Source organism: Mobula hypostoma, chromosome 8, assembly GCF_963921235.1.
Source record: "Mobula hypostoma chromosome 8, sMobHyp1.1, whole genome shotgun sequence".
NCBI classification, from domain to species: domain Eukaryota; kingdom Metazoa; phylum Chordata; class Chondrichthyes; order Myliobatiformes; family Myliobatidae; genus Mobula; species Mobula hypostoma.
This window is the reverse complement of record NC_086104.1, coordinates 154066010-154086537: the sequence shown is the minus strand read 5'-3', so window position 1 is coordinate 154086537 and position 20528 is coordinate 154066010. Positions and strand designations below refer to the sequence as shown.

Below are 20528 nucleotides of genomic sequence, written 5' to 3'. Positions count from 1 at the left end.
TCAGATCATAATGATTGACAAGTCCAGGAGAGAGGAACCCCGTGTGAACATTGACAGAAGTTGCTGCAGGATTCTTCATGCACCATGCAGTTGAATGCCGGGCATATCGCCTGCGCAGGGAGTTTACCGTTGTGTTTATCACCGCTGTCTACATCTCCTCCACAAACCGCCCCCCCCCCCACAACTGAGCACTGACACCAAGAACATACTGGGAGAGCTTTACGGTATCATCAATTCTCTACACTAACAAACATCCAGGCCATCTCTTTGCGCGTGCAGGAGATGTTTATCGATAAGCACAAGATTCTTCAGGTGCTGGAAATCCAGGGCAACACACTCAAAGCACTGAAGGAACTCCGCAGGTCAGGCAGCGTCTACCGGGAGGAATAAAGAGTCAGCGTTTCGGGCCAAGACCCTTCCTCAGGAGGGGGAAGAAGCCAGAATAGGAAGGTGAGGGGGAGGAGGAGGAGGAGCACAAGCTGGCAGGTGACAGGTGAAGCTAGGGCGAGGGGTTAGGTGGGAGGGGAAGGATGAAGTTAGAAGCCGAGAGGTGATAGGTGGAAAAGGTAAAGGGCTGAAGAAGAAGGAATCTGATAGGAGAGGAGAGTGGACCATGGGAGAAAGGGAATGATGCGCACCAGGGGAGGGTGAAAGGCAGATAAAGAGAAGAGAAGGGGTACGAGTGGAACCAAGATCGGGAATTGAAGAAGGAAAGAATGAGGAGGGTGAGAATTACTAAAAATGGGAGAAATTGATGCTCATGCCATCAGGTTGGAGGCTACCCAAACAGAATTCTGCCTTCTTCCCTCTTCCTTCCCAGTCCTGATGAAGGGTCTTGGCCTGAAACATCGACTGTTTATTCCTCTCCGTAGATGCTGCCCGACCTGCTGAGTTCTTCCAGCATTGTGTGTGTGTGTGTTCTTTATTGTGTTTGTTTTATTTTAATTGTGTTCTTTATGCTTGTTGGGGTTTATGTTTTCTGCTGCATCGGATCCAGAGCAACACCTATTTTGTTTTCCCTCCCGTTCACATACTGAAGAATGGCAAAAAAAAACTATCTTGAATCTTGGTACCAGTTTACAGCAGGGTGTCACACACTCGATGTGTGGTTTCTCCGTACAGAGACAGAAACAAAGCAGAAGAATTGGATATGCTCCATCAGGATGAAAATTTTATATATTATTTTTAATACGAAGTTTGTCACGGATAAATAATAAAAAAAATTATAGGTCACAAAAGACCATGTTAAGTGTCAATCCTTGCTCTATTTTGGTTTCTAGGTACCACAGTTAAAGCAGCTCACACGCAAGATGCCTCTAATGACAAATTCTGATAATAATTTTCAAATCCAGAAAGAAAAAAAAGCAGTCCAGCCCACAAAGGTTGCTGGAAATATTTTAAAAACCATTGAAACGTTAACCACGCTTCTCTCTCCACAGATACTGCCTGACCTGCCGAGTGTCTCCTCAAGTTTCTGATTTTATTGCAGATTTCCAATGTGCGCAGTTTGTTTTGTTTATTTTTCGCTTTTCGATTCCAATGTTTATTGCTTCCGTTCCGGACTCATGGAAGGACTGAGTTGGAGTGATGATCCTGGAGATGACATGCTGGATGATCCTGGAGACGGCATGCTGAAAGCAATGATGATAATGATGATGACGATGAGGACAACAAGAAACACGGTTCCTCCCACAATCAGCTTCCACTTCCTATTCTTATTCTTTTCCTGATGAGCCACGACTTTGGCTGCCTTCTGGAAAGTTTTACCCTGTGGAGATCAACACAGAACATTAGCACTCAGTGAAGTACCCAGGCTGATTACAAATACAACATACTTTTATAAAAATCATGTTCCGGGGGTAATCACAAATACGCTCTGTGCCACTTTATTAGGTACAGGAGTGGAACCCGGTTTGGTCTTCTGCTGCCAAAGCCCATCCACTTCAAAGTTCAAACACGAGGAATTCTGCAGATGCTGGAAATTCAAGCAACACACATCAAAGTTGCTGGTGAGCGCAGCAGGACCAGGCAGCATCTGTAGGAAGAGGTACAGTCGACGTTTCAGGCCGAGACTCTTCGTCAGGACTAACTGAAGAGTGAGTAACTCTTGCTGCGTTCACCAGCAACTTTGATGTGTGCCACTTCAAAGTTCAATGTGCTGTGCGTTCAGAGATGCTCTTCTGCACACCACTGTTGTGACACGTGGTTATTTGAGTTACTGTCGCCTTCCTGTCAGCTTGAACCAGTCTGACCGTTCCCCTCTGACCTCTCTCACTAACAAGGCATTTTGCGGCTCACAGAGCTTTTATTTTGTTTTTCACACCATTCCCTGTAAACTCTTGAGACTGTGAGCATGAAAAGTCCCAGGAGACTGGCAGTTTCTGAGATACCCAAACCACTCCATTTGGCACCAACAATCATTCCACTAGTTACTTAGATCACACTTCAGGTTGGAGACTACACAGAAGAGTCCCAGCCCAAAACGTCGACTATTTACTCTTCTCCATGGATGCTGCCTGACCTGCTAGATTCCTCCAGCATTTTGTGTGTGTTGCTTTCGATTTCCAACATCTGCAGATTTACTCATGTTTGTGATTTTCTTCCCAATTCTGATGTTTAGTCAGAGCAACAACTGAAACCTCTTGACCACGTCTGCATGCTTTTATGCATTGAGTTGCTGTCATGTGATTGGCCAATTAGATATTTGCATTAACGAGCAGGTGTACTCCCCCCCCTCCCAATTCTCTCCTTTTCCATTCCCCAATCAGGCACCCCACTTCCTTTCCAATTCTGATGAAGGGTCTTAGCCCAAAATGACTCTCCACAGCTGCTGTCTGACCTGCTGAGTTCCTCCAGGTTTTTGTGTGTGATACTCTGGATTTTCCTGAATCTACCGAATCTCGCGTTCACGTTACTTAGTAATGTCTTAAATGCAAACACAAGAGACTCCAGATAATGAAATGTGGTGCAAAAAGTGAACTGCTGGAGCCGCTATATCTCATTAGGACTTTGAAGCGATTTGGCATCTCGCCTAAAACACTCACATATTTCTACAGATGTACTGTGGAGAGTATTCTGACCGGCTACGCCACCATCTGGTTATGGGGGGTGGGGGGCTACTGCACAGGATTGAAATAAGCTGCAGAGAGTTGAAAAATTAGTCAGCTCCATCATGGGCACGAGCTTCCATAGTATCCAGGACAAAAGGCAGCGTCCATCATTAAGAACCCCCCATTACCCAGGACATGCCTTGTTCTCATTGCTACCATCAGGGAGGAGGTACAGGAGCCTGAAGACACACACTCAGCGATTCAGGAACAACTTCTTCCCCTCTGCCATCAGATTTCTGAATGGACATTGAACCCGTGAACAACACCTCACTACTTTTAAAAATTTCTATTCTTTTGCACTACTTAGTTAATTTAACTATTTTATATACATAGTTAACAAATTTTACGACCTGATGTTATTAAACCTGATTCTGATCTCTCCGGGTGGAGCAGGAAATATGGGCGTCAGTGTACATTCCCCTTAAATAGAAACGTGTAATTAAGTTTGAAGTCATTTTCTGTTTTTAAACTTTTCACAACAATCATTATTTTGATGACCCTGTAGATACTAGTGTTACGTACCCCGTAACTGGGTTGCCAAACCAGCAGAAATGGATCACTCAGTTGGAGTCTGGAGTACTAGAACTAAGAAAGTTTTATTAAAGAAACAAGCAACACAGTAATCGAAAGGATAATAAATGCAACAGTTCAGCAATGATAAACACACATGTGCACAGAATTAAGATAACAGCATCAATCAAGCTCTATTGTTGTCTAGGGGTAAATGACCAAATTTAAAAGTGACTCAAAATTCAGTCCAGTTTAGTAGTTCAGTTCGCAGTAATCGTTGCCATGGCGATGGACAACGTGGGGGAAGAGAGAGAGGGAACAGGAACAACTGATCATTCAGAACGGCTTCACTCACAGACCGGCGAGATGGCTCACAAGCAGCTTTTGGGCGGGTCCTTGGTGATGTCACCTGAGGTCACCGACTGTGACCCCTCCTCCAGATGCGGTCGATCCTCTGCAGTGAACCCGGCACCCAGGCAAGGGCGGACACACACCGGGTTCCCGCTGATCGTACCTTTCCACCCTGGCCGTTGTCTGGTACTTCTCACCCACTCGTGAGAGGCGCACCGCTTCCAGGGTCTCGTTACCTCGGGTGGCGTGTGTGTCTGTCTTAGCGAACCTGTCCCTTTTTATCCCCCTGCTGGGGTATCGCCTGTCCATCACTTCAAACAGTTCAAGGTTCAAAGGGGGGGAGCCGCTCCAGACAGCTCTCTCTCCCCCGTCCCTTCATTACACATCTCCAGACGCTGCTCCATTGTTCCTTATCTCTCCTTCCCCTGAGGGCAGGTGGCAGACCACTTGCTGATGTCACTGATGCTAACCCAGGCCAGCAAACATCTTAATTTTATGTGTATTCTCATCACACTAGTTATCAAAAACACAAGAATGTCTGCAGATGCTGGAGATCTTTTAAGAGACTCCTGGATAGGTACATGAAGCTTAGAAAAATAGAGGGCTACGGGTAACCCTGGTAATTTCTAAGGTAGGGACATGTTCGGCACAGCTTTGTGGGCTGAAGGGCCTGTATTGTGCTGTAGGTTTTCTATGTTTCTATGTTTCTATCTGTAGCGAAACACATAAAATGCTGGAGGAACTCAAGTCAGGCAGCATTTTATGGAAATGAATAAATAGTCGACATTTCAGGCTGAGTCCCTTCTTCAGGACTGAGAAGCAAGGGGAGAGATGTCAGGATAAAAAGGTGGGTGGGGGAGAGGAAGCTAGCTGAAAGGTGGCAGGTGAAGCCAGGTGGGTGGAAAAGATAAACCAGGAGGAGATGATAGGCAGGTGAGAAGATTTCAAAGGCCAGATGATGAAGAGAGGAAGTGGGGGGGGGGGAATTTTTTTAACTGGAAGGAGAAATCAATATTCATGCTGTCAGGTTGGAGGCTACCCAGATGAAATATAAGGAGTTGTTCCTCCACCCTGAGGGTGGCCTCATCTTGGCACAAGAGGAAGCCATGGACTGACGAGTCGGAATGGGAATTAAAATACTTGGCCACCGGTCAAAGAAGCCCACACTTCTGTTTTTCTTATAACTCAGTTTCTGCCCCAAGGAGACACAAGAAACTGCAGTTGCTGGAATCCAGAGCAACCAACATTTTGCTGGAGGAACTCAGCGGTCAGAACGCAGCGGTGGAGAAAAGGAGTTGTCGGTGTTTCAGATCGAAGACCTGCATCAGGCCTGCATCCAGAGTTTCTCTCCTCCCCATCGATGCTGGTAGATATGCTAGGCTTTTCCACCAGTTTGTCTGTTTACTTACTTATTGGGATACAGTGCAGAATAGGCCTTCTGGCCCCTTGAGCCTCGCCAAGCCTAATCACAGGACAATTTATAAAGAGCAACTAACCAACCAACTGGTGCGTCTTTGGACTGTGGGAGGAAACTAGAGCACCAGGAAGAAACCCACGCAGTCACAGAGAGAACATACAAACTCCTTACAGGCAGCAGAAGGATTTGAACCTGGGTCATTGGTACTGCAAGGCCTTGTGCTACCACTAAGCTACCGTGCTGCTGTGATTTTTGGCACCTGACTCCAAGGAGCAGTCTTGGGGTTCTTTTCTAAATTGGTTTCACGGTAGCGCAGTGGTCAGCACAACGCTTTACGGTGCGGGCAACCCGGGTTCAATTCCCGCCACTGCCTGTAAAGAGTTTGTACGTTCTCCCCGTGACCGTGTGGGTTTCCTCCCACAGTCCAAAGACGTACCGGTTGGTAGGTTAATTGGTCATTGTAAATTGCCCCGCGATTCAGCTAGGAGTAAATCAGGGGATTGTTGGATGGCACGGCTTGACAGTCCGGAGGAGTCCATTCCGCGCTGTATTCAATAAATATAAATAAATTGATAATGAATTGCAACATGGCATTACCAGCAAGTTCAGAGAACAGAACAGCACAGGAACAGGCCCCTGAGCCCACAGTGCCTGTGCTCAAAACGATGCCAGATCAAAATAAACCTCCTGTGCCAGCACGTGATCCATCTCTCTCTATTTCCTGCAGTTATATAAAAGCCTCTTAAATGCCACTACCATATTGACTTCTGTCACTACCCCAGCAGCCATGTCCAAGCACCTGACACTCTCTGTGTAAAAATATTTGCCCTGTGCATCTCCAATAACCTTCCCCCCTCTAACTTGAATCCATGTCTTGACATTTTTACCCTGGGAAAAATATACTGACTGTCTGCCCATCTATCATCATCATCACCATCGTTGTGTGCCGTGTCGTAAGACGTGGTCGATCGTGGCCGTATAACCATCACCGTTCTTGGCAAATTTTTTCTACAGAAGTGGTTTGCCATTGCCTTCTTCTGGGCAGTGTCTTTACAAGACAGGTGACCCCAGCCATTATCAACCCACTTCAGAGATTGTCTACCTGGTGTCAGTGGTCACATAACCAGGACTTGTGATCTGCACCAGCTGCTCATACGACCATCCACCACCCGCTCCCATGGCTTCACCTGACCCAGAATGGGTTGGGGGGGGGGTGGGGGAGGCACTAAGTAGGTGCTAAACCTTGTCCAAGGGTGACCTACAGACCAGTGGAGAGAAGAAACACCTAACACCTCCTTTGCTAGAATTGTATCTCCACCCCACCCCCCACCCAATATAGATACTTCGATAATAAATGCACTTTGAATTTTGAACTTTTGAAGCGAGGACTTCAGGAATATTAAATTACTCTATATCCATATGGGCCCTGAAGGAAGTTCTCCTCCCCGCCACCCAAGCCCCACCTATACCTCTCATAATTCTATAAGCATCTCTCAGGTCCCATCTTAAGTCTCCTACTTTCCAGGGATAACAACCCAAGTTTGTCCGACCCCTCCTTACAGCTCATACCCTCTAATGCAACCAGTTCATTCCACTTGCTACCAGGAAACTGCTGGATACAACAGGCTCATGGGACCAGACAACATCCCAACACTGTTGTCAGGAAAGTAGCATCCATGATCAGGGTCCTGCACCACCCAGGCCAAGCTCTCCTCTCACTCCTGCCACCAGAAAGAAGGCACAAGAGCCTCAGGACTCACACCACCAGGTTCAGGAATAGTTACTACCCCTCAACCATCAGGCTCTTGAACAAAGGGGAAGGGGATAACATCACTCAACCTCACTTGCCCCATCATTGATATGCTCCTACAACCAATGGACTCACTTTCAAGGACTCTTCATCTCATGTTCTTGATATTTATTATTTCTTCTTTTTGTATTTGCACAGTGTGTTGTCTTCTGCACTGGTTGAACACCCTAGATGGGGTGGTCTTTCATTGATTCTGTTATGGTTATTAAATAAAGGCATCCGCTAGTCTTGCGAGACCATGGACCTGCGCCTGGAAAGTCTTCACTCTCCAGGGCGCAGGCCTGGGCAAAGTTGTATGGAAGACCGGCAGTTGCCCATGCTCCAAGTCTCCCCTCTCCATGACACCGATGTTGTCCAAGGGAAGGGCATTAGGACCCATACAGCTTGGCACCAGTGTCGTCGCAGAGCAATGTGTGATTAAGTGCCTTGCTCAAGGACACAACGCATGTTGCCTCGGCTGGGACTTGAACTCACGACCTTCAGGTTGCTAGTCCAGTGCCTTAACTACTTGGCCATGTGCCCACACTATAACCATATAACAATTACAGCACAGAAACAGGCCATCGCGGCCCTTCTAGTCCGTGCCGAACTCTTACTCTCACCTAGTCCCACTGACCTGCACTCAGCCCATAACCCTCCATTCCCTTCCTGTCCATATATCTATCCAATTTAACTTTAAACGACAATATCGAACCTGCCTCAACCACTTCTGCTGGAAGCTCGTTCCACACAGCTACCACCCTCTCAGTAAAGAAGTTCCCCCTCCGGTTACCCCTAAACTTTTGCCCTTTAACTCTCAACTCATTTATTCTATAGATTTATTGAGTATGCCCGCAGGAAAATGAATCTCAGAGTCATATATAGTGACATATGTGTACTTTGATTATCAATTTACTTTGAACATTGAACTTTACAGGAGGCGGTTTAGTATCAGTTCCTTTTACTATGGGGTATGATCAAAGTTCATGTTATTGGCAAAGTACATATATGAAACCAAATATGACCCTGAGGTTCATTTTCTGTAGGCATTCACGGTAGAACAAAGAAGTACAGTAGAATCAATGAAAAACTACACGCAAAGATTGACAAATGGTGCAAATACAAAAAGAAACAAGTAATAAGTATAACAATAAATAACGAAGTATATTTCACAATTGTACACAATTACATATCCTTTTCTGGCTTCTGATTAGATTAGATTATGAGGACCTCTTTTATTGTCATTTACTAATGCATGCATTAAGAAATGATACAATTTGTTCCTCCAGAATGATATCACAGAAACACAAGACAAACCAAGACTAAAAAAAACTGACAAAAACCACATAATTATAACATATAGTTACGACAGTGGACGGTGTTGACAATGTGGCGTTTGCGATGATTTGTCTGCAGATTTTAGAACTGGTTTATTTATACTGTTTTTATTGAAGAAATTATTCAGTGCACACGTTGTTGTCACTGGGCAAAAAAATTGCACAGCACAGGATATTTGCGCACACTGGTCATTAGAAATTAGAGAGAACATTGAATTTACTTTATTTCTTACATCCTTCACATACATGAGTAAAAATCCTTACGTTACGTCTCTCTCTGAATGTGCAATGTGCAAATTATAGTCATTTGTAATAAATAATATGTACAGTAAGATATACAACAGAACAGTCAATATAGCTTAGAAATACAATTGTGTCAGCGTGAATTAATTAGTCTGATGGCCTGGTGGAAGAAGCTGTGCTGATAATTGATGTTGCTTTCATGTGGCAGTGAAGTGGTTAGCTTATTAGGCCATTGATCCAAGGGCACATGCCACCACAGCATCTAGAGAACTTAAGTTCCAATGATTAAACAAATCTGGATCTAAAGCTGCTCCAAATAATGGTAAAAAATTAAAATACCAGATTATTTTAAAGACTATATAGTTCACTAGTGCCATCCCAAGTAAGGAACTCTGTCATACTGGAATCAGGGCCTTGTGCTTTGGCTCTTGGTAGGGTCACCCATGCCAAACAGTGGTCCATCGTTCCTCCAGGTTCGGGGGCTCAGCTCAGGGCTAACAACGCTGACTGGTCAAAATACATTGTTAAGGAAACAGACAGACAGAGATGGAGGACCTTCATTGCTCCCCTAAATGCTGGCAGCATAACTGACAGTAAGTAGGTGTATCATTTATTATGATATGTTAATGTAAATGGAGATTTCAAAAACGAGCAGAAAGACAAATCACAAACAAGAGAAAATCTGCAGATGCCGGACAGAGACCAGTGAAATGACTTACAGCTTCCATCAGACACTGGGCTCTTTCATCGAGAACTTCCAGTTTCTCTCCCCGGTCCTTTACTTTATCCACATTTACATGCATGATCTCCAAAACCTCCTCCGTTTCTTTATGGAGTTTATCCATTCTGTCAGAGTTATTTGTACCCTGAAAAAAAATCATGGGAAGAAATTAAGAAAGAGCTTGGGAAAGTTCTTGGCAGGATGATAGGATGCAGATCATTCCATCTTCTCTCTAGGGAATTGCCGCTCCCACCAGCATTCCACACAAGATTCAATATTCAGCATTCACACATTATCAGGCTTCCACAGTGACATACACCCGGTGGCCACTTTATTACGTACCTGCAGCCACTGAATGTATGTTCCAGGTCTTCCGCTGCCCACCACTTCAAGGTTAGACATGTTGTGCATTCAGAGATGCTCTTCTGCACACCACTGTTGTAATGCATGGTTATTTGAGTTACTGTCACCTTCCTGTCAGCTTGAACCAGTCTGACCATTCTCCTCTGACCTCTCTCATTAAAAAGGCGTTTTTGCCCACAGAACTGCTGCTCACTGGATGTTAAACACACAAAATGCTGCAGGAACTGGGCAGGTCAGGCAGCATCTATGGAGATTAATAAGCAGTTGGCGTTTTGGGCGGGGACCGGCACAGTGGCGTAGTGGTAGCACAACGCTTTATAGTTCCAGCGACCCGGGTTCAATTCCTGTCCCTAAGAGCAGCCTCATCGTGGCAGCCAGGGACCAGCGTGTCGGAATGGGGGCAGGAATTGAAATGGCTGGATGTTTTTTTGCTTTTCACACCATTCACTGGAAACTCCAGAGACTGCTGTGCATGAAAATCCCAGGAGATCAGCAGTTTCTGAGATACATAAAGCTGCCTATCACAAACAGCCAGAGGAAGTAGTAGAGGCAGGTACAATTACAATATTTAAGAAGGCACTCAGTTAATTACATGGATAGGTAAGGTTTTGGGGGGATATGGACCAAACACAGGCAAAGGCCTGATTACTCATATAGGCAATGTGGTTGGCATGGTGATTAGGCCAAAGGGCCAGATTCAACGTTGTACAACTCTACAACAATGATCATGTATGGAACCTGGTATGGAAGTTGTCCTGTTCAAGACCGGAAGAAGCTGCAGAAGATCGTGAACACGGGGCAGCACATCACACAAACCAATCTTCCGTCCTTGGACTCACTTTACACCGCACGCTGTCGGAGCAGTGCTGCCAGGATAATCAAGGACACGACCCACCCAGCCAACACACTTTTCGTCCCTCTTCCCTCCGGGAGAAGGCTCAGGGGCTTGAAGACTCGTACAGCCAGATTTGGGAACAGCTTCTTTCTAACTGTGTTAACACTGCTGAACGGATCCTGACCCTGATCTGGGCCGTACCTTCCAAATATCCAGACCTGCCTCTCGGTTGTTTTGCTCTACTTTACTTTCCATTTTTCTATTTTCTATCTATGATTTATAATTTAAATTTTTAATATTTACTATCGCTTTGTACTCCAGGGAGCGGGAAGCGCAGAATCAAATATTGCTGTTGATGATTGTACGTTCTAGTATCAATTGTTTGGCGACAATAAAGTATAAAGTATGTATTTCTGATGGATCTACCCTGAAGCTCATCTTTGACACAGCAGAACTATAGCTTTCTATTTGAATTTTGTCCAACTCCAGTTTCACTTGTCTATAAACGTTGTCTTACTGCGCTTTTACTTTGCTTAGATTTTCTTCGGTTTTGTCTGAAAATATCTTTATCCAGAATGAGAATCAGGTCTATTATCACTAAGACTGGCCATGAGGTATGTTGCTTTGTGGCAGATGTACAGTGCAAGACGTGAAAATCACTGTCAATTACAAGAAATAAATAAATAGATTGATAGTGCAAAAAGGGAAGACTGGCGTAGTGCTTATGGAGTCATGGAGCATACAAAAATCTGATGGCAGACAAGCAGCGTAAGCCATTCGTTGACTGTGAGTCTTCAGGTTCCTGTACCCTGTTAGGGGTGGCACAATAGTGTAGTTATTAGCTTAATGCTTTTATAACGCCAGTGCTAAGATCAGGGTCTGATTTCTGATGCTTTCTGTGAGGAATTTGTATGTTGCCCTTGTGACTGCGTGGGTTTCCTCCGGGTGCTCTGGTTTCCTCCCACTGTCCTAAAAAGTATGGTTAGGTTTCGCGAGTTGTGGAACTGGAAGCACGGCGACACTCGCGGGCGCCCAGCACAATCCTCGCTGATTTAGTTTGATGGAAATAACGCGCTTTGCTGTATGTTTCGATCTTTCGAAACGTTTATATGACAAATAAATAAGGCAAAACTAATCTCCTCCCTGACGGCAGTAATGAGAGGAAGGCATGTCTGGGGTGGTGAGGATCCTTAATGACAGGTGCTGCCTTCCTGAGGCACTGTTCCAAAGTTCTGCATTCGGGCAAAATACTAGTGTTACTGTGCCCGTGTGTCTGCACCACAGGTGCTGTTTGAAAAGAAAGACCGAAGAAAAATTCAGAGCCCAAAACAGAATTAGTTACCTTACACACAATCTGATCTGCCAGAGTCTTGGGTGCTGGGAAAGGTTTAATCGCCGTGGTTTGCGGACTGGGCTCTAAATTTCACGTTATGATGTGTTTCTGGTTTCCGATTGCTCCTTTCTCCGTGTGATTTTGTTCGGGGCCGGACTGGCTCTGCCGCCTGCAGTCAACGAGCAACACAGCGTTAGACTGAACTGAACTGAACGTTCCTGGCCTGTCTCAATGACTTTGTGGTTTGATGTTTTATATTCTGTGTTTTTTGCTCTTTTTTTGCCATTTGCACGATTTGTTCTTCTTTTGCCTGTTGGTGGTTTGATATTTTTCTTTGAAGGGGTTCCATGGTTTTCACTGTTTCGTAGCTGTCAGTGGAGAAGATGAATCCCAGGGTTGTTATACTGTGTACGTCCTTCAATAATAAATGTAATTTGAATCCTTGATCAGCCTATAAAAGTTTGCAAGAGGCTTTATTGAATGGAAGTACAGGCACGCCAACTCAAAATAATGGCAGTAACTCTGTCAAGAATAATCACGTGCCCATATGACAGATTGCAGAAACAACTGTATATTGCCAGTAAGAGTCTACAGATAAAGATTTTGGTTGCATTAATTGCAGATTGTGACAAAGGGGCTTTCCTGGAGCACCACTGAAGATTTAGATCAACGATTAAATACCCATGCCACACAAAAAACCCCATGTGACTAATTAACCTGCTAACCCATACGTCTTTGGAATGTGGTGAAGCCGGAGCACCCAGAGGAAACACACACATGGTCACAGGAGGAGTGTACAAACTCCTTACAGACAGTGGCAGGAATTGAACCTGATCTGCCGTAACAGCGCCGTGCTAACTGCTAAGCTACTGTGCTGCCCCACCCCTTCTGCGAAGTGTTGTGCCTTTAGGCCAGCTGGCAAGTCCCTACAGAAAAATTCCCGTAAATCACCAAGATCCAAGGCACCTACTGTCAGAATTCCAAACCCGCCGTTGCCTCTCTGCCAGGACTTTATCCCAGTTCTAATCAGTTCCAAGTCCATACAAAGCCCAAACTGGAAAGACAGAATTCACATCATACTGATCATTTTTTTCAGGCAAAAGGTTCTGCAGATGCTGGAAATCCAGAGCAACACACGCAAAGTGTTGGAGGAACTCAGCAGGCCAAGAGGGGAATAGACAGTCAACATTTCAGGCCGAGACCAAGACGATGTTCCCCATCATGGATGCTGCCTGACCCGAGTTCCTTCAGCACCTTGTGTATTTTAAACATTGTAATTGCCTCTACTACCATCTGTGGCAGGTCACTGAGTACATGCTGAAAGGAATCAACATTTCAAGCCAAGACCCTTCATCAGTCCTGTAATTATTAGAGTCAAGAATACAAAGTCAAGTTGCCTGACCTGCTGAGCTCCTCCAATATTTTGTGCGTGTTACTCCCAAAGGACAATTAATTGCAATAGTATGCCACAGGGCAGCTCTTGTATTATCGAGACTCTGAACTCTAAGCAAACAACGATTAACCAATTCAGGTGACCTAAAAACCTCGGAACCCAGGCCTGAAGAGCTCACTACGGAAGGACGGAGGAACTGGGCTTGCTTCACTGTTGTTGTCCAGTTGATTGTTCTGTCAAGCATTGTGGGCATGCTATGTTGGCATCAGAATGAGTGCCAACACCAGTGGGCTGCCCGCCTGGCTACATCCTTAGGTTGTGTTGGTTGTTAATGAAAGTGGCAAATTTTTGCTGTACGTTTCGATGTACATGTGATAAATCATTCTGAATCTGAAATCCTGACTTGGCAAGGACTTTCTATTCTCCACAAGGTTGCAAACTCAGTTCTTCACCAACACGGAGTCATTAATTAGAGATTGTGGGCAGACAGGAGAATCGAAATGTGAATGGGGTATGAAAGGAAGGATTAGATGTGAGCACATCATCATCTTTTTTCTGCACATTCCATTATCTTCATGCCAAGAGCTCCCAGAGCTGAACACCCACTCTACAAGGCAGTTCAGAGTTCAGTCTGTGTACATCAAAGGGTTAGTTCACCAGTCTGCTGTGGTAGTGAGCAGTTCCCATTGAGCTCGTTCATGAGAGGGCCAGTGTGCAGTGAATATGCTGCTCTGTGTGTGTCTGTGTGAAGTACTTGCCGTGGATGAATGAGATGTGTGTGTGTGTGCGAGAGGGAGAGAATTTATGTTCATCATCAGAATCAGGTTTAGTATCTCTGGCATCGAAACATAGAAAACCTACAGCATAACACAGGCCCTTTGGCCCACAGTGCTGTGTCGAACATGTACTTACTTTAGAAATTACCTAGTGTCATCCATAGCCCTCTACTTTTCTAAGCTCCATGTACCTATATGTCATGAAATTTGTTAACTTTGTGGCAGCAGTACAATGCAAGACATAATAACAGAAAAAATATGAATGGTTAAATTAAATAAGTTGTGCAAAAATAGGAATAAAAAAGTAGTGAGGGAGTGTCCATGGGTTCAATGTCCATTCAGAAATCCGATGGCAGAGGGGAAGAAGCTGTTCCTGAATCGTTGAGTGTGTGCCTTCAGGCTCCTGTACCTCCTCCCTGATGGTAACAGTGAGAAGAGGGCCTGTCCTGGGTGATGAGGGTCCTTAATGATGGACGCTGCCTTTTTGAGACATCGCTCCTTGAAGATGTCCTGAACACTGGGGGGGGGGCCAGTGCCCATGATGGAGCTGACTGAGTTTACAACTCTCTGCAGTTTATTTTGATCCTGTGCAGTAGCCCCCCCCACCCCCCACCCCCCACACCAAACGGTGATCACGTGCACAAGGAGGCCACCACAGCCTGGAAGGTTCCATCTCCCGGCAGCCCCATTCACATTCTTCCCCTGCGCATTATTCTCGGAGTCACGGGAAGGGTGGGAACGCTTCGCTCACTGGGGGGACGTGCTGCTCTTTTCTTGCTCTCGTCCACAGCTGTGACATCATTAAACAGCTTGTGATCGGGTCCAAGGAACACCACCATTTCCAATGACCCACAGAACGCAGAACAGTAAAGCACAGGAACGGGCCCTTCACTACGTAGTGCCGAACCCAATTAAACTAGTAATTAAATACCTAACTCAAACTAGACACAAGAGATTCTGCAGATGCTGAAAATCCAGGGTAATGCACACAAAATGCTGGAGGAACTCAACAGGTCAGGCAGCATCTATGGAAAAGTGTAAACAGTCGATGTTTTAGGCCGAGACCTTTCTCTGCCTGACCTCCAGCACTTTGCCTGTGTTACCTTAATTAAGTGAATCCCTTCAGCCTATACATTGTTAATATCCCTCCCTCCAGTCTCTGCACAGTCACGTGCCTATCTAAGGGCCTCTTTGATGCCTCTGTTGCATCCTCCTCCGTCACCACCACCCCAGCAACAAATTCCAGGCACCCACACTCCACTGAAAAGAAAAACTTACCCCGCATACCATCCTTTGAACTTATCCTCTCTTACTTTTAGAGGCATGATTATAAGGTTCTAGACACTTCAGCACTAGGGAAAAAAAGACACTGACTGTCTCCTGTACCTATGTCTCTCATAATCCTATAAAGTTGGCTCACTATGACATTTTCCCAGCACTGCTTTATCCTTACCCTGAATGGCATCTCGGCAGTAGTCCTTTCCCTCTCCCTCAATGTGTTTCGACCTTCACACACAGCAATTGTAAGCCTTTGCTTCAAGTAGAACTTCAATGTAGAGAAGTCTATTGTGGGCCCTTGAAATCAGTTGGAGATACAGGAGACTGCAGATGTCCTTTTCCCTCCACGGATGCTGCCTGGCCCATCCAGTTATCACAGTATCTGGCTCTGCTTCCCCTGAATTCTGCTATCCTGCCTTAACGTGAAAAGCAGCCCAAAAGGACAATTCATGCAGTAATGTGCCACAGACAGCTCGTGCTCAAAGTTCAAAGTAAATTTATTATCAAACTATGTATGTGCCATCAAATACTACCCCAAGATTCATTTTCTTGTGGGCATTCACAGTAGAACACAGAAATACAATAGAATCAATAACAAACTACTCACAAATAAAGACTGACAAGCAAATGATGACCAAAAGAAGACAAACCGTGCAAGTAATTAATAAATAATACTGAGAACATGAGTTGTAGACTCTCTGAAAGTGAGTCTGTTGGTTATGAATCAGTTCAGTGCTGAAGTGAGTGAAGTTACCTACGCTGGTTCAGAATCCTCATGTTTGAAGGGTAATAACTGTTCCTGAACCTGGTGGTGTGGGACCTGATGGTTGAGGGGTAATAACTGTTCCTGAACCTGGTGGTGTGGGACCTGATGGTTGAGGGGTAATAACTGTTCCTGAACCTGGTGGTGTGGGACCTGATGGTTGCAGGGTAATAACTGTTCCTGAACCTGGTGGTGTGGGACCTGATGGTTGTAGGGTAATAACTGTTCCTGAACCTGGTGGTGTGGGACCTGAAGGTTGAGGGGTAATAACTGTTCCTGAACCTGGTGGTGTGGGACCTGAAGGTTGAGGGGTAATAACTGTTCCTGAACCTGGTGGTGTGGGACCTGATGGTTGAGGGGTAATAACTGTTCCTGAACCTGGTGGTGTGGGACCTGATGGTTGAGGGGTAATAACTGTTCCTGAACCTGGTGGTGTGGGACCTGATGGTTGAGGGGTAATAACTGTTCCTGAACCTGGTGGTGTGGGACCTGATGGTTGAGGGGTAATAACTGTTCCTGAACCTGGTGGTGTGGGACCTGATGGTTGAGGGGTAATAACTGTTCCTGAACCTGGTGGTGTGGGACCTGATGGTTGAGGGGTAATAACTGTTCCTGAACCTGGTGGTGTGGGACCTGACGGTTGAGGGGTGATAACTGTTCCTGAACCTGGTGGTGTGGGACCTCAGACTCCTGTATCTCCTTCCTGACGGCAGCATGACCTACATGGTGGGGGCCCTTGATAATGGGACGCTGCTTTCTTGTGGCGGCGGTCCTTGTAGATGTGCTCTAAGACGGGAAGGGTTTTACCTGCGTTTCTAGCGCTGAACCCGGCAGAATTGGGTTTCCGCTGGCTAACCCGTTTACCCTACTTAATTTAGCTCGGATTTCCAGCATCTACAGGTTTTCCATTGTTTGTAGTTTAACCCTCGTCCGTATAGGTAACCAACCACCACCGGGGCGACACTGGGGGCTCTGACCAAGATCATTGTCTGGGTCTGGGAACAACCAAGAACTTCTGAAAATACGGAAAACTTGAGCAACACACACAAAGCGCCGGGGGAACTCAGCAGGTCAGGCAGCATCTACGGAGGGGAATAAACAGTTTCTGGCCGAGCCCATATGATATCCACGTCTAGAAGGTCCCGGGTGAAGTGTCTGACCGTGCGCTACACGTTAGGTCAATAGTGACCTCTCTAAGAAGTCGGGTAGGGCGGTCTAGGCCGAGCTCAGAGCCCCAGCCTCCCCCATACACTCAACCCCAGGGTCCGTCTGTATCTGCGGCGCCCGGAGCCCCGATTTAACAGGCAGCCGAGTGATCTAATATAGATCAACTTACTGAGCGGCTTCGGCCAGGGGACTTGAAAGGTCACAGCCCGCGGCCACGGATCGGGAAGAAATTCCAGTTTAAAACTCACTATCTCGCTCACTGGCGTGATTGCCTTTCTCTCGGGTCCATAAACTCGAAACGACGGGGTCAGGCTCAAAAGTGTGGGCTGAAAACTGTACTCACCGCTACCGCCGATCCCCGGCCACTTCCCTCTCTGTCTGTCCTCTCGATTTGCTGCTGCTATTCGAAGGCAGCTGATTTCCCCTGCGACTCCGCCCTCCCGTCAAAAGTTTCTTCCGGGAATTCACACCTACGCCGCCGGTGCTTTCGGCAAACCCGCCCGCTGGAAGCGTCAGCGCGGCGGTCACGGCTGTCAGTTGTTGGGCGCAGACACATCCCAGCCTTTATCACTCCCGGTGACCCTCTAATTTGGGCAGGACATTGTCTTGCTGATGTTTTACAACTTAAAGAGATTCTGCCGATGCTCAAAGTCCAGCACAAAATGTTAAAGAAAGGGAGTAGAGATAACCCAGGAAATTAAAGACCAGTGCAGTGAGTCTTACTTCAGTGGCGGGCAAGTTTTGGTGGAGAAGATCCTGTGAAGCAGGATTGATGAGCATTTAGAGAGACATAATCTGGTTAGGGATAGTCAGCATGGCTTTCTCAAAGGCAGGTCATGCCTTAGGAACCTGACTGAATTCTTTGTAAAGGCATTCGTTAGTGTTGCGAGACCATGGATCTGCTCCTGGAAAGTCTTCACTCTCCAGGGCGCAGGCCTGGGCAAGGTTGTATGGAAGACCGGCAGTTGCCCATGCTGCGAGTCTCCCCTCTCCACGGCACCGATGTTGTCCAAGGGAAGGGCATTAGGACCCATACAGCTTGGCACCAGTGTCGTCGCAGAGCACTGTGTGATTAAGTGCCTTGCTCAAGGACACAACACGCTGCCTCGGCTGGGGCTCGAACTCACGACCTTCAGATCGCTAATCGAATGCCTTAACCACTTGGCCACGTGCCCATGAATTCTTTGAGGATATTACAAAACACATTGATGAAGGTAGAGCAGTGGATGCAGTGTATATGGATTTCAGTAAGGCATTTGATAAGGTTCCCCATGCAAGGCTCCTTCAGAAAGTAATGAGGTATGGGATCCAAGGAGACCTTGCTTTGTGGGTCCAGAATTGGCTTGCCCACAGAACGCAAAGAGTAGTTGTGGATGGTTCGTATTCTGCATGGAGGTCGGTGACCAGTGGAGTTCCACAGGGATCTGTTCTGGGACCCCCTCCTCTTTGCAGTTTTCATAAATGACCTGGATAAGGAAATAAAAGGATGGGTTAGTAAGTTTGCCAATGATACAAAAGTTGGAGGTGTTGTGAATAGTCTGGACGGTTGTCAGAGGTTACAGCGGGACATCGATAGGATGCAGAAATGGGCTGAAAAGTAGCAGATGGAGTTCAACCCAGCTAAGTGTGAAGTGGTTCCTTTCAATAGGTCAAATTTGAAGACAGAATATAATATTAATGGTAAGACTCTAGGCAGTGTAGCGGATCAGCAAGTTTTTGGGGTTCATGTTGATAGGACACTTAAAGCTGCTGTGACGGTTGACAGTGTTGTTAAGAAGGCGTATGGTGTGTTGGCCTTCATCAACCGTGGGATTGAAATCAAAAGCCATGAGGTAATGTTACAGCTGTATAAGACCTTAGTTAGACCCCACTTGGAGTACTGTGTTCGGTTCTGGTCACCTCACTACAGGAAGGATGTGGATACTATAGAGAGAGTGCAGAGGAGATTTACAAGGATGTTGCCTGGATTGGAGAGTATGCCTTATGAGAATAGGTTGAGTGAACTTGGCCTTTTCTCCTTGGAGTGACGGAGGATGAGAGGTGACCTGATAGAGGTGTATAAGATGATGAGAGGCATTGTTCATGTGGACAGTCAGAGGCTTTGTCCCAGGGCTGAAATGGCTAACACGAGGGGGCATAGGTTTAAGGTGCTTGGAAATAGGTACAAGGGGGATGTCAGAGGTAAGTTTTTCACACAGAGAGTGGTGGGTTGTGTGGAATGCACTGCCAGCGAAGATGGTAGAGGTAGATACAGTAGGGTCTTTTAAGAGATTCTTAGATGGGTTCATGGAGCTTAGAAAAATAGAGGGCTATGGGGTAGGGAAATTCTAGGCAGCTTCTAGAGTAGGTTACATGGTTGGCATAACACTCGCTTATGTGTCCACTCTTCATCCTGGCAAGTTATCAACTTAGTGAAATAATTCTGAGGAATATGGTTGGTTGGCATCCGTCTGTCTGAAAGGGCAATGGGTGATGATGATCGTCATCACAAGCCTGGGCGGAAGGTGTGGAGACCCTGAAGTGCCCAGCCGTCAAGATCCCCCTCTCGGCCTCACCGGTGTAGTCCAAAGGAAAGCGTATGAAGCAATATGTCTGGCACCAGCTTGACTGCAGGAGCTGCCAGAAGCACATTCAATGACGTCCAGCTGCCCGTACCCTTCGTCTCTCCTGAGGTTTCCCACAAGGCAGTGGGGCTATTTACCTGTTGCTGGGGATCTGGTTCACGAGCAGCAGGGCCGATCCACACACCGGTGGGCCTGCGTTCCATGTGTGCAGAGGCCAGACCTCCTCCCTGTCCTCTGTAGTTCAGCCTGACTCCGAAAGGAGTTCAGTTTCCGCGAGTCACCAGCAAGGCACTACGTGAAGCTTACTGTCAGAGAGGCTATGCACTGGTAGGGAGAGACTCACACACTCAGCTCTCCTTTTCACAAGACCGCTGGCCAGTGGTGGAAGCTGAAAGTGAGAGCAACAAGCGCTACCCACTACACTACCACACCAGACGCGTCACATCAACCATTTTGATTCCTGAGGAATATAGACTTCATGTAAAACAACTTGTCACGTTTGCAGGAACAAGTGGCTGGAGGAACTCAGCAGATCATGCAGCATCTATTGAAGCAAGGGGATGGTCAACATTTCGGTC

The 20528-nt window shown here is 46.3% G+C and overlaps 1 protein-coding gene across 1 annotated transcript; it reads right to left on the bottom strand.

Annotated features, from left to right (window-relative positions):
• Window positions 1-1035: 1035 nt before the first annotated feature.
• On the bottom strand, window positions 1036-17864 carry LOC134350297 (synaptobrevin-like). The gene is made up of 3 exons (XM_063055338.1): window positions 17730-17864; window positions 9477-9623; window positions 1036-1768 (listed from the first exon to the last, which is right to left on the bottom strand). The coding sequence occupies exons 2-3, from the start codon at window positions 9600-9602 to the stop codon at window positions 1544-1546; spliced, it is 351 nt and encodes a 116-aa protein (XP_062911408.1). The 5' UTR covers window positions 9603-9623; window positions 17730-17864; the 3' UTR covers window positions 1036-1543.
• Between the last annotated feature and the right edge of the window lie 2664 nt (window positions 17865-20528).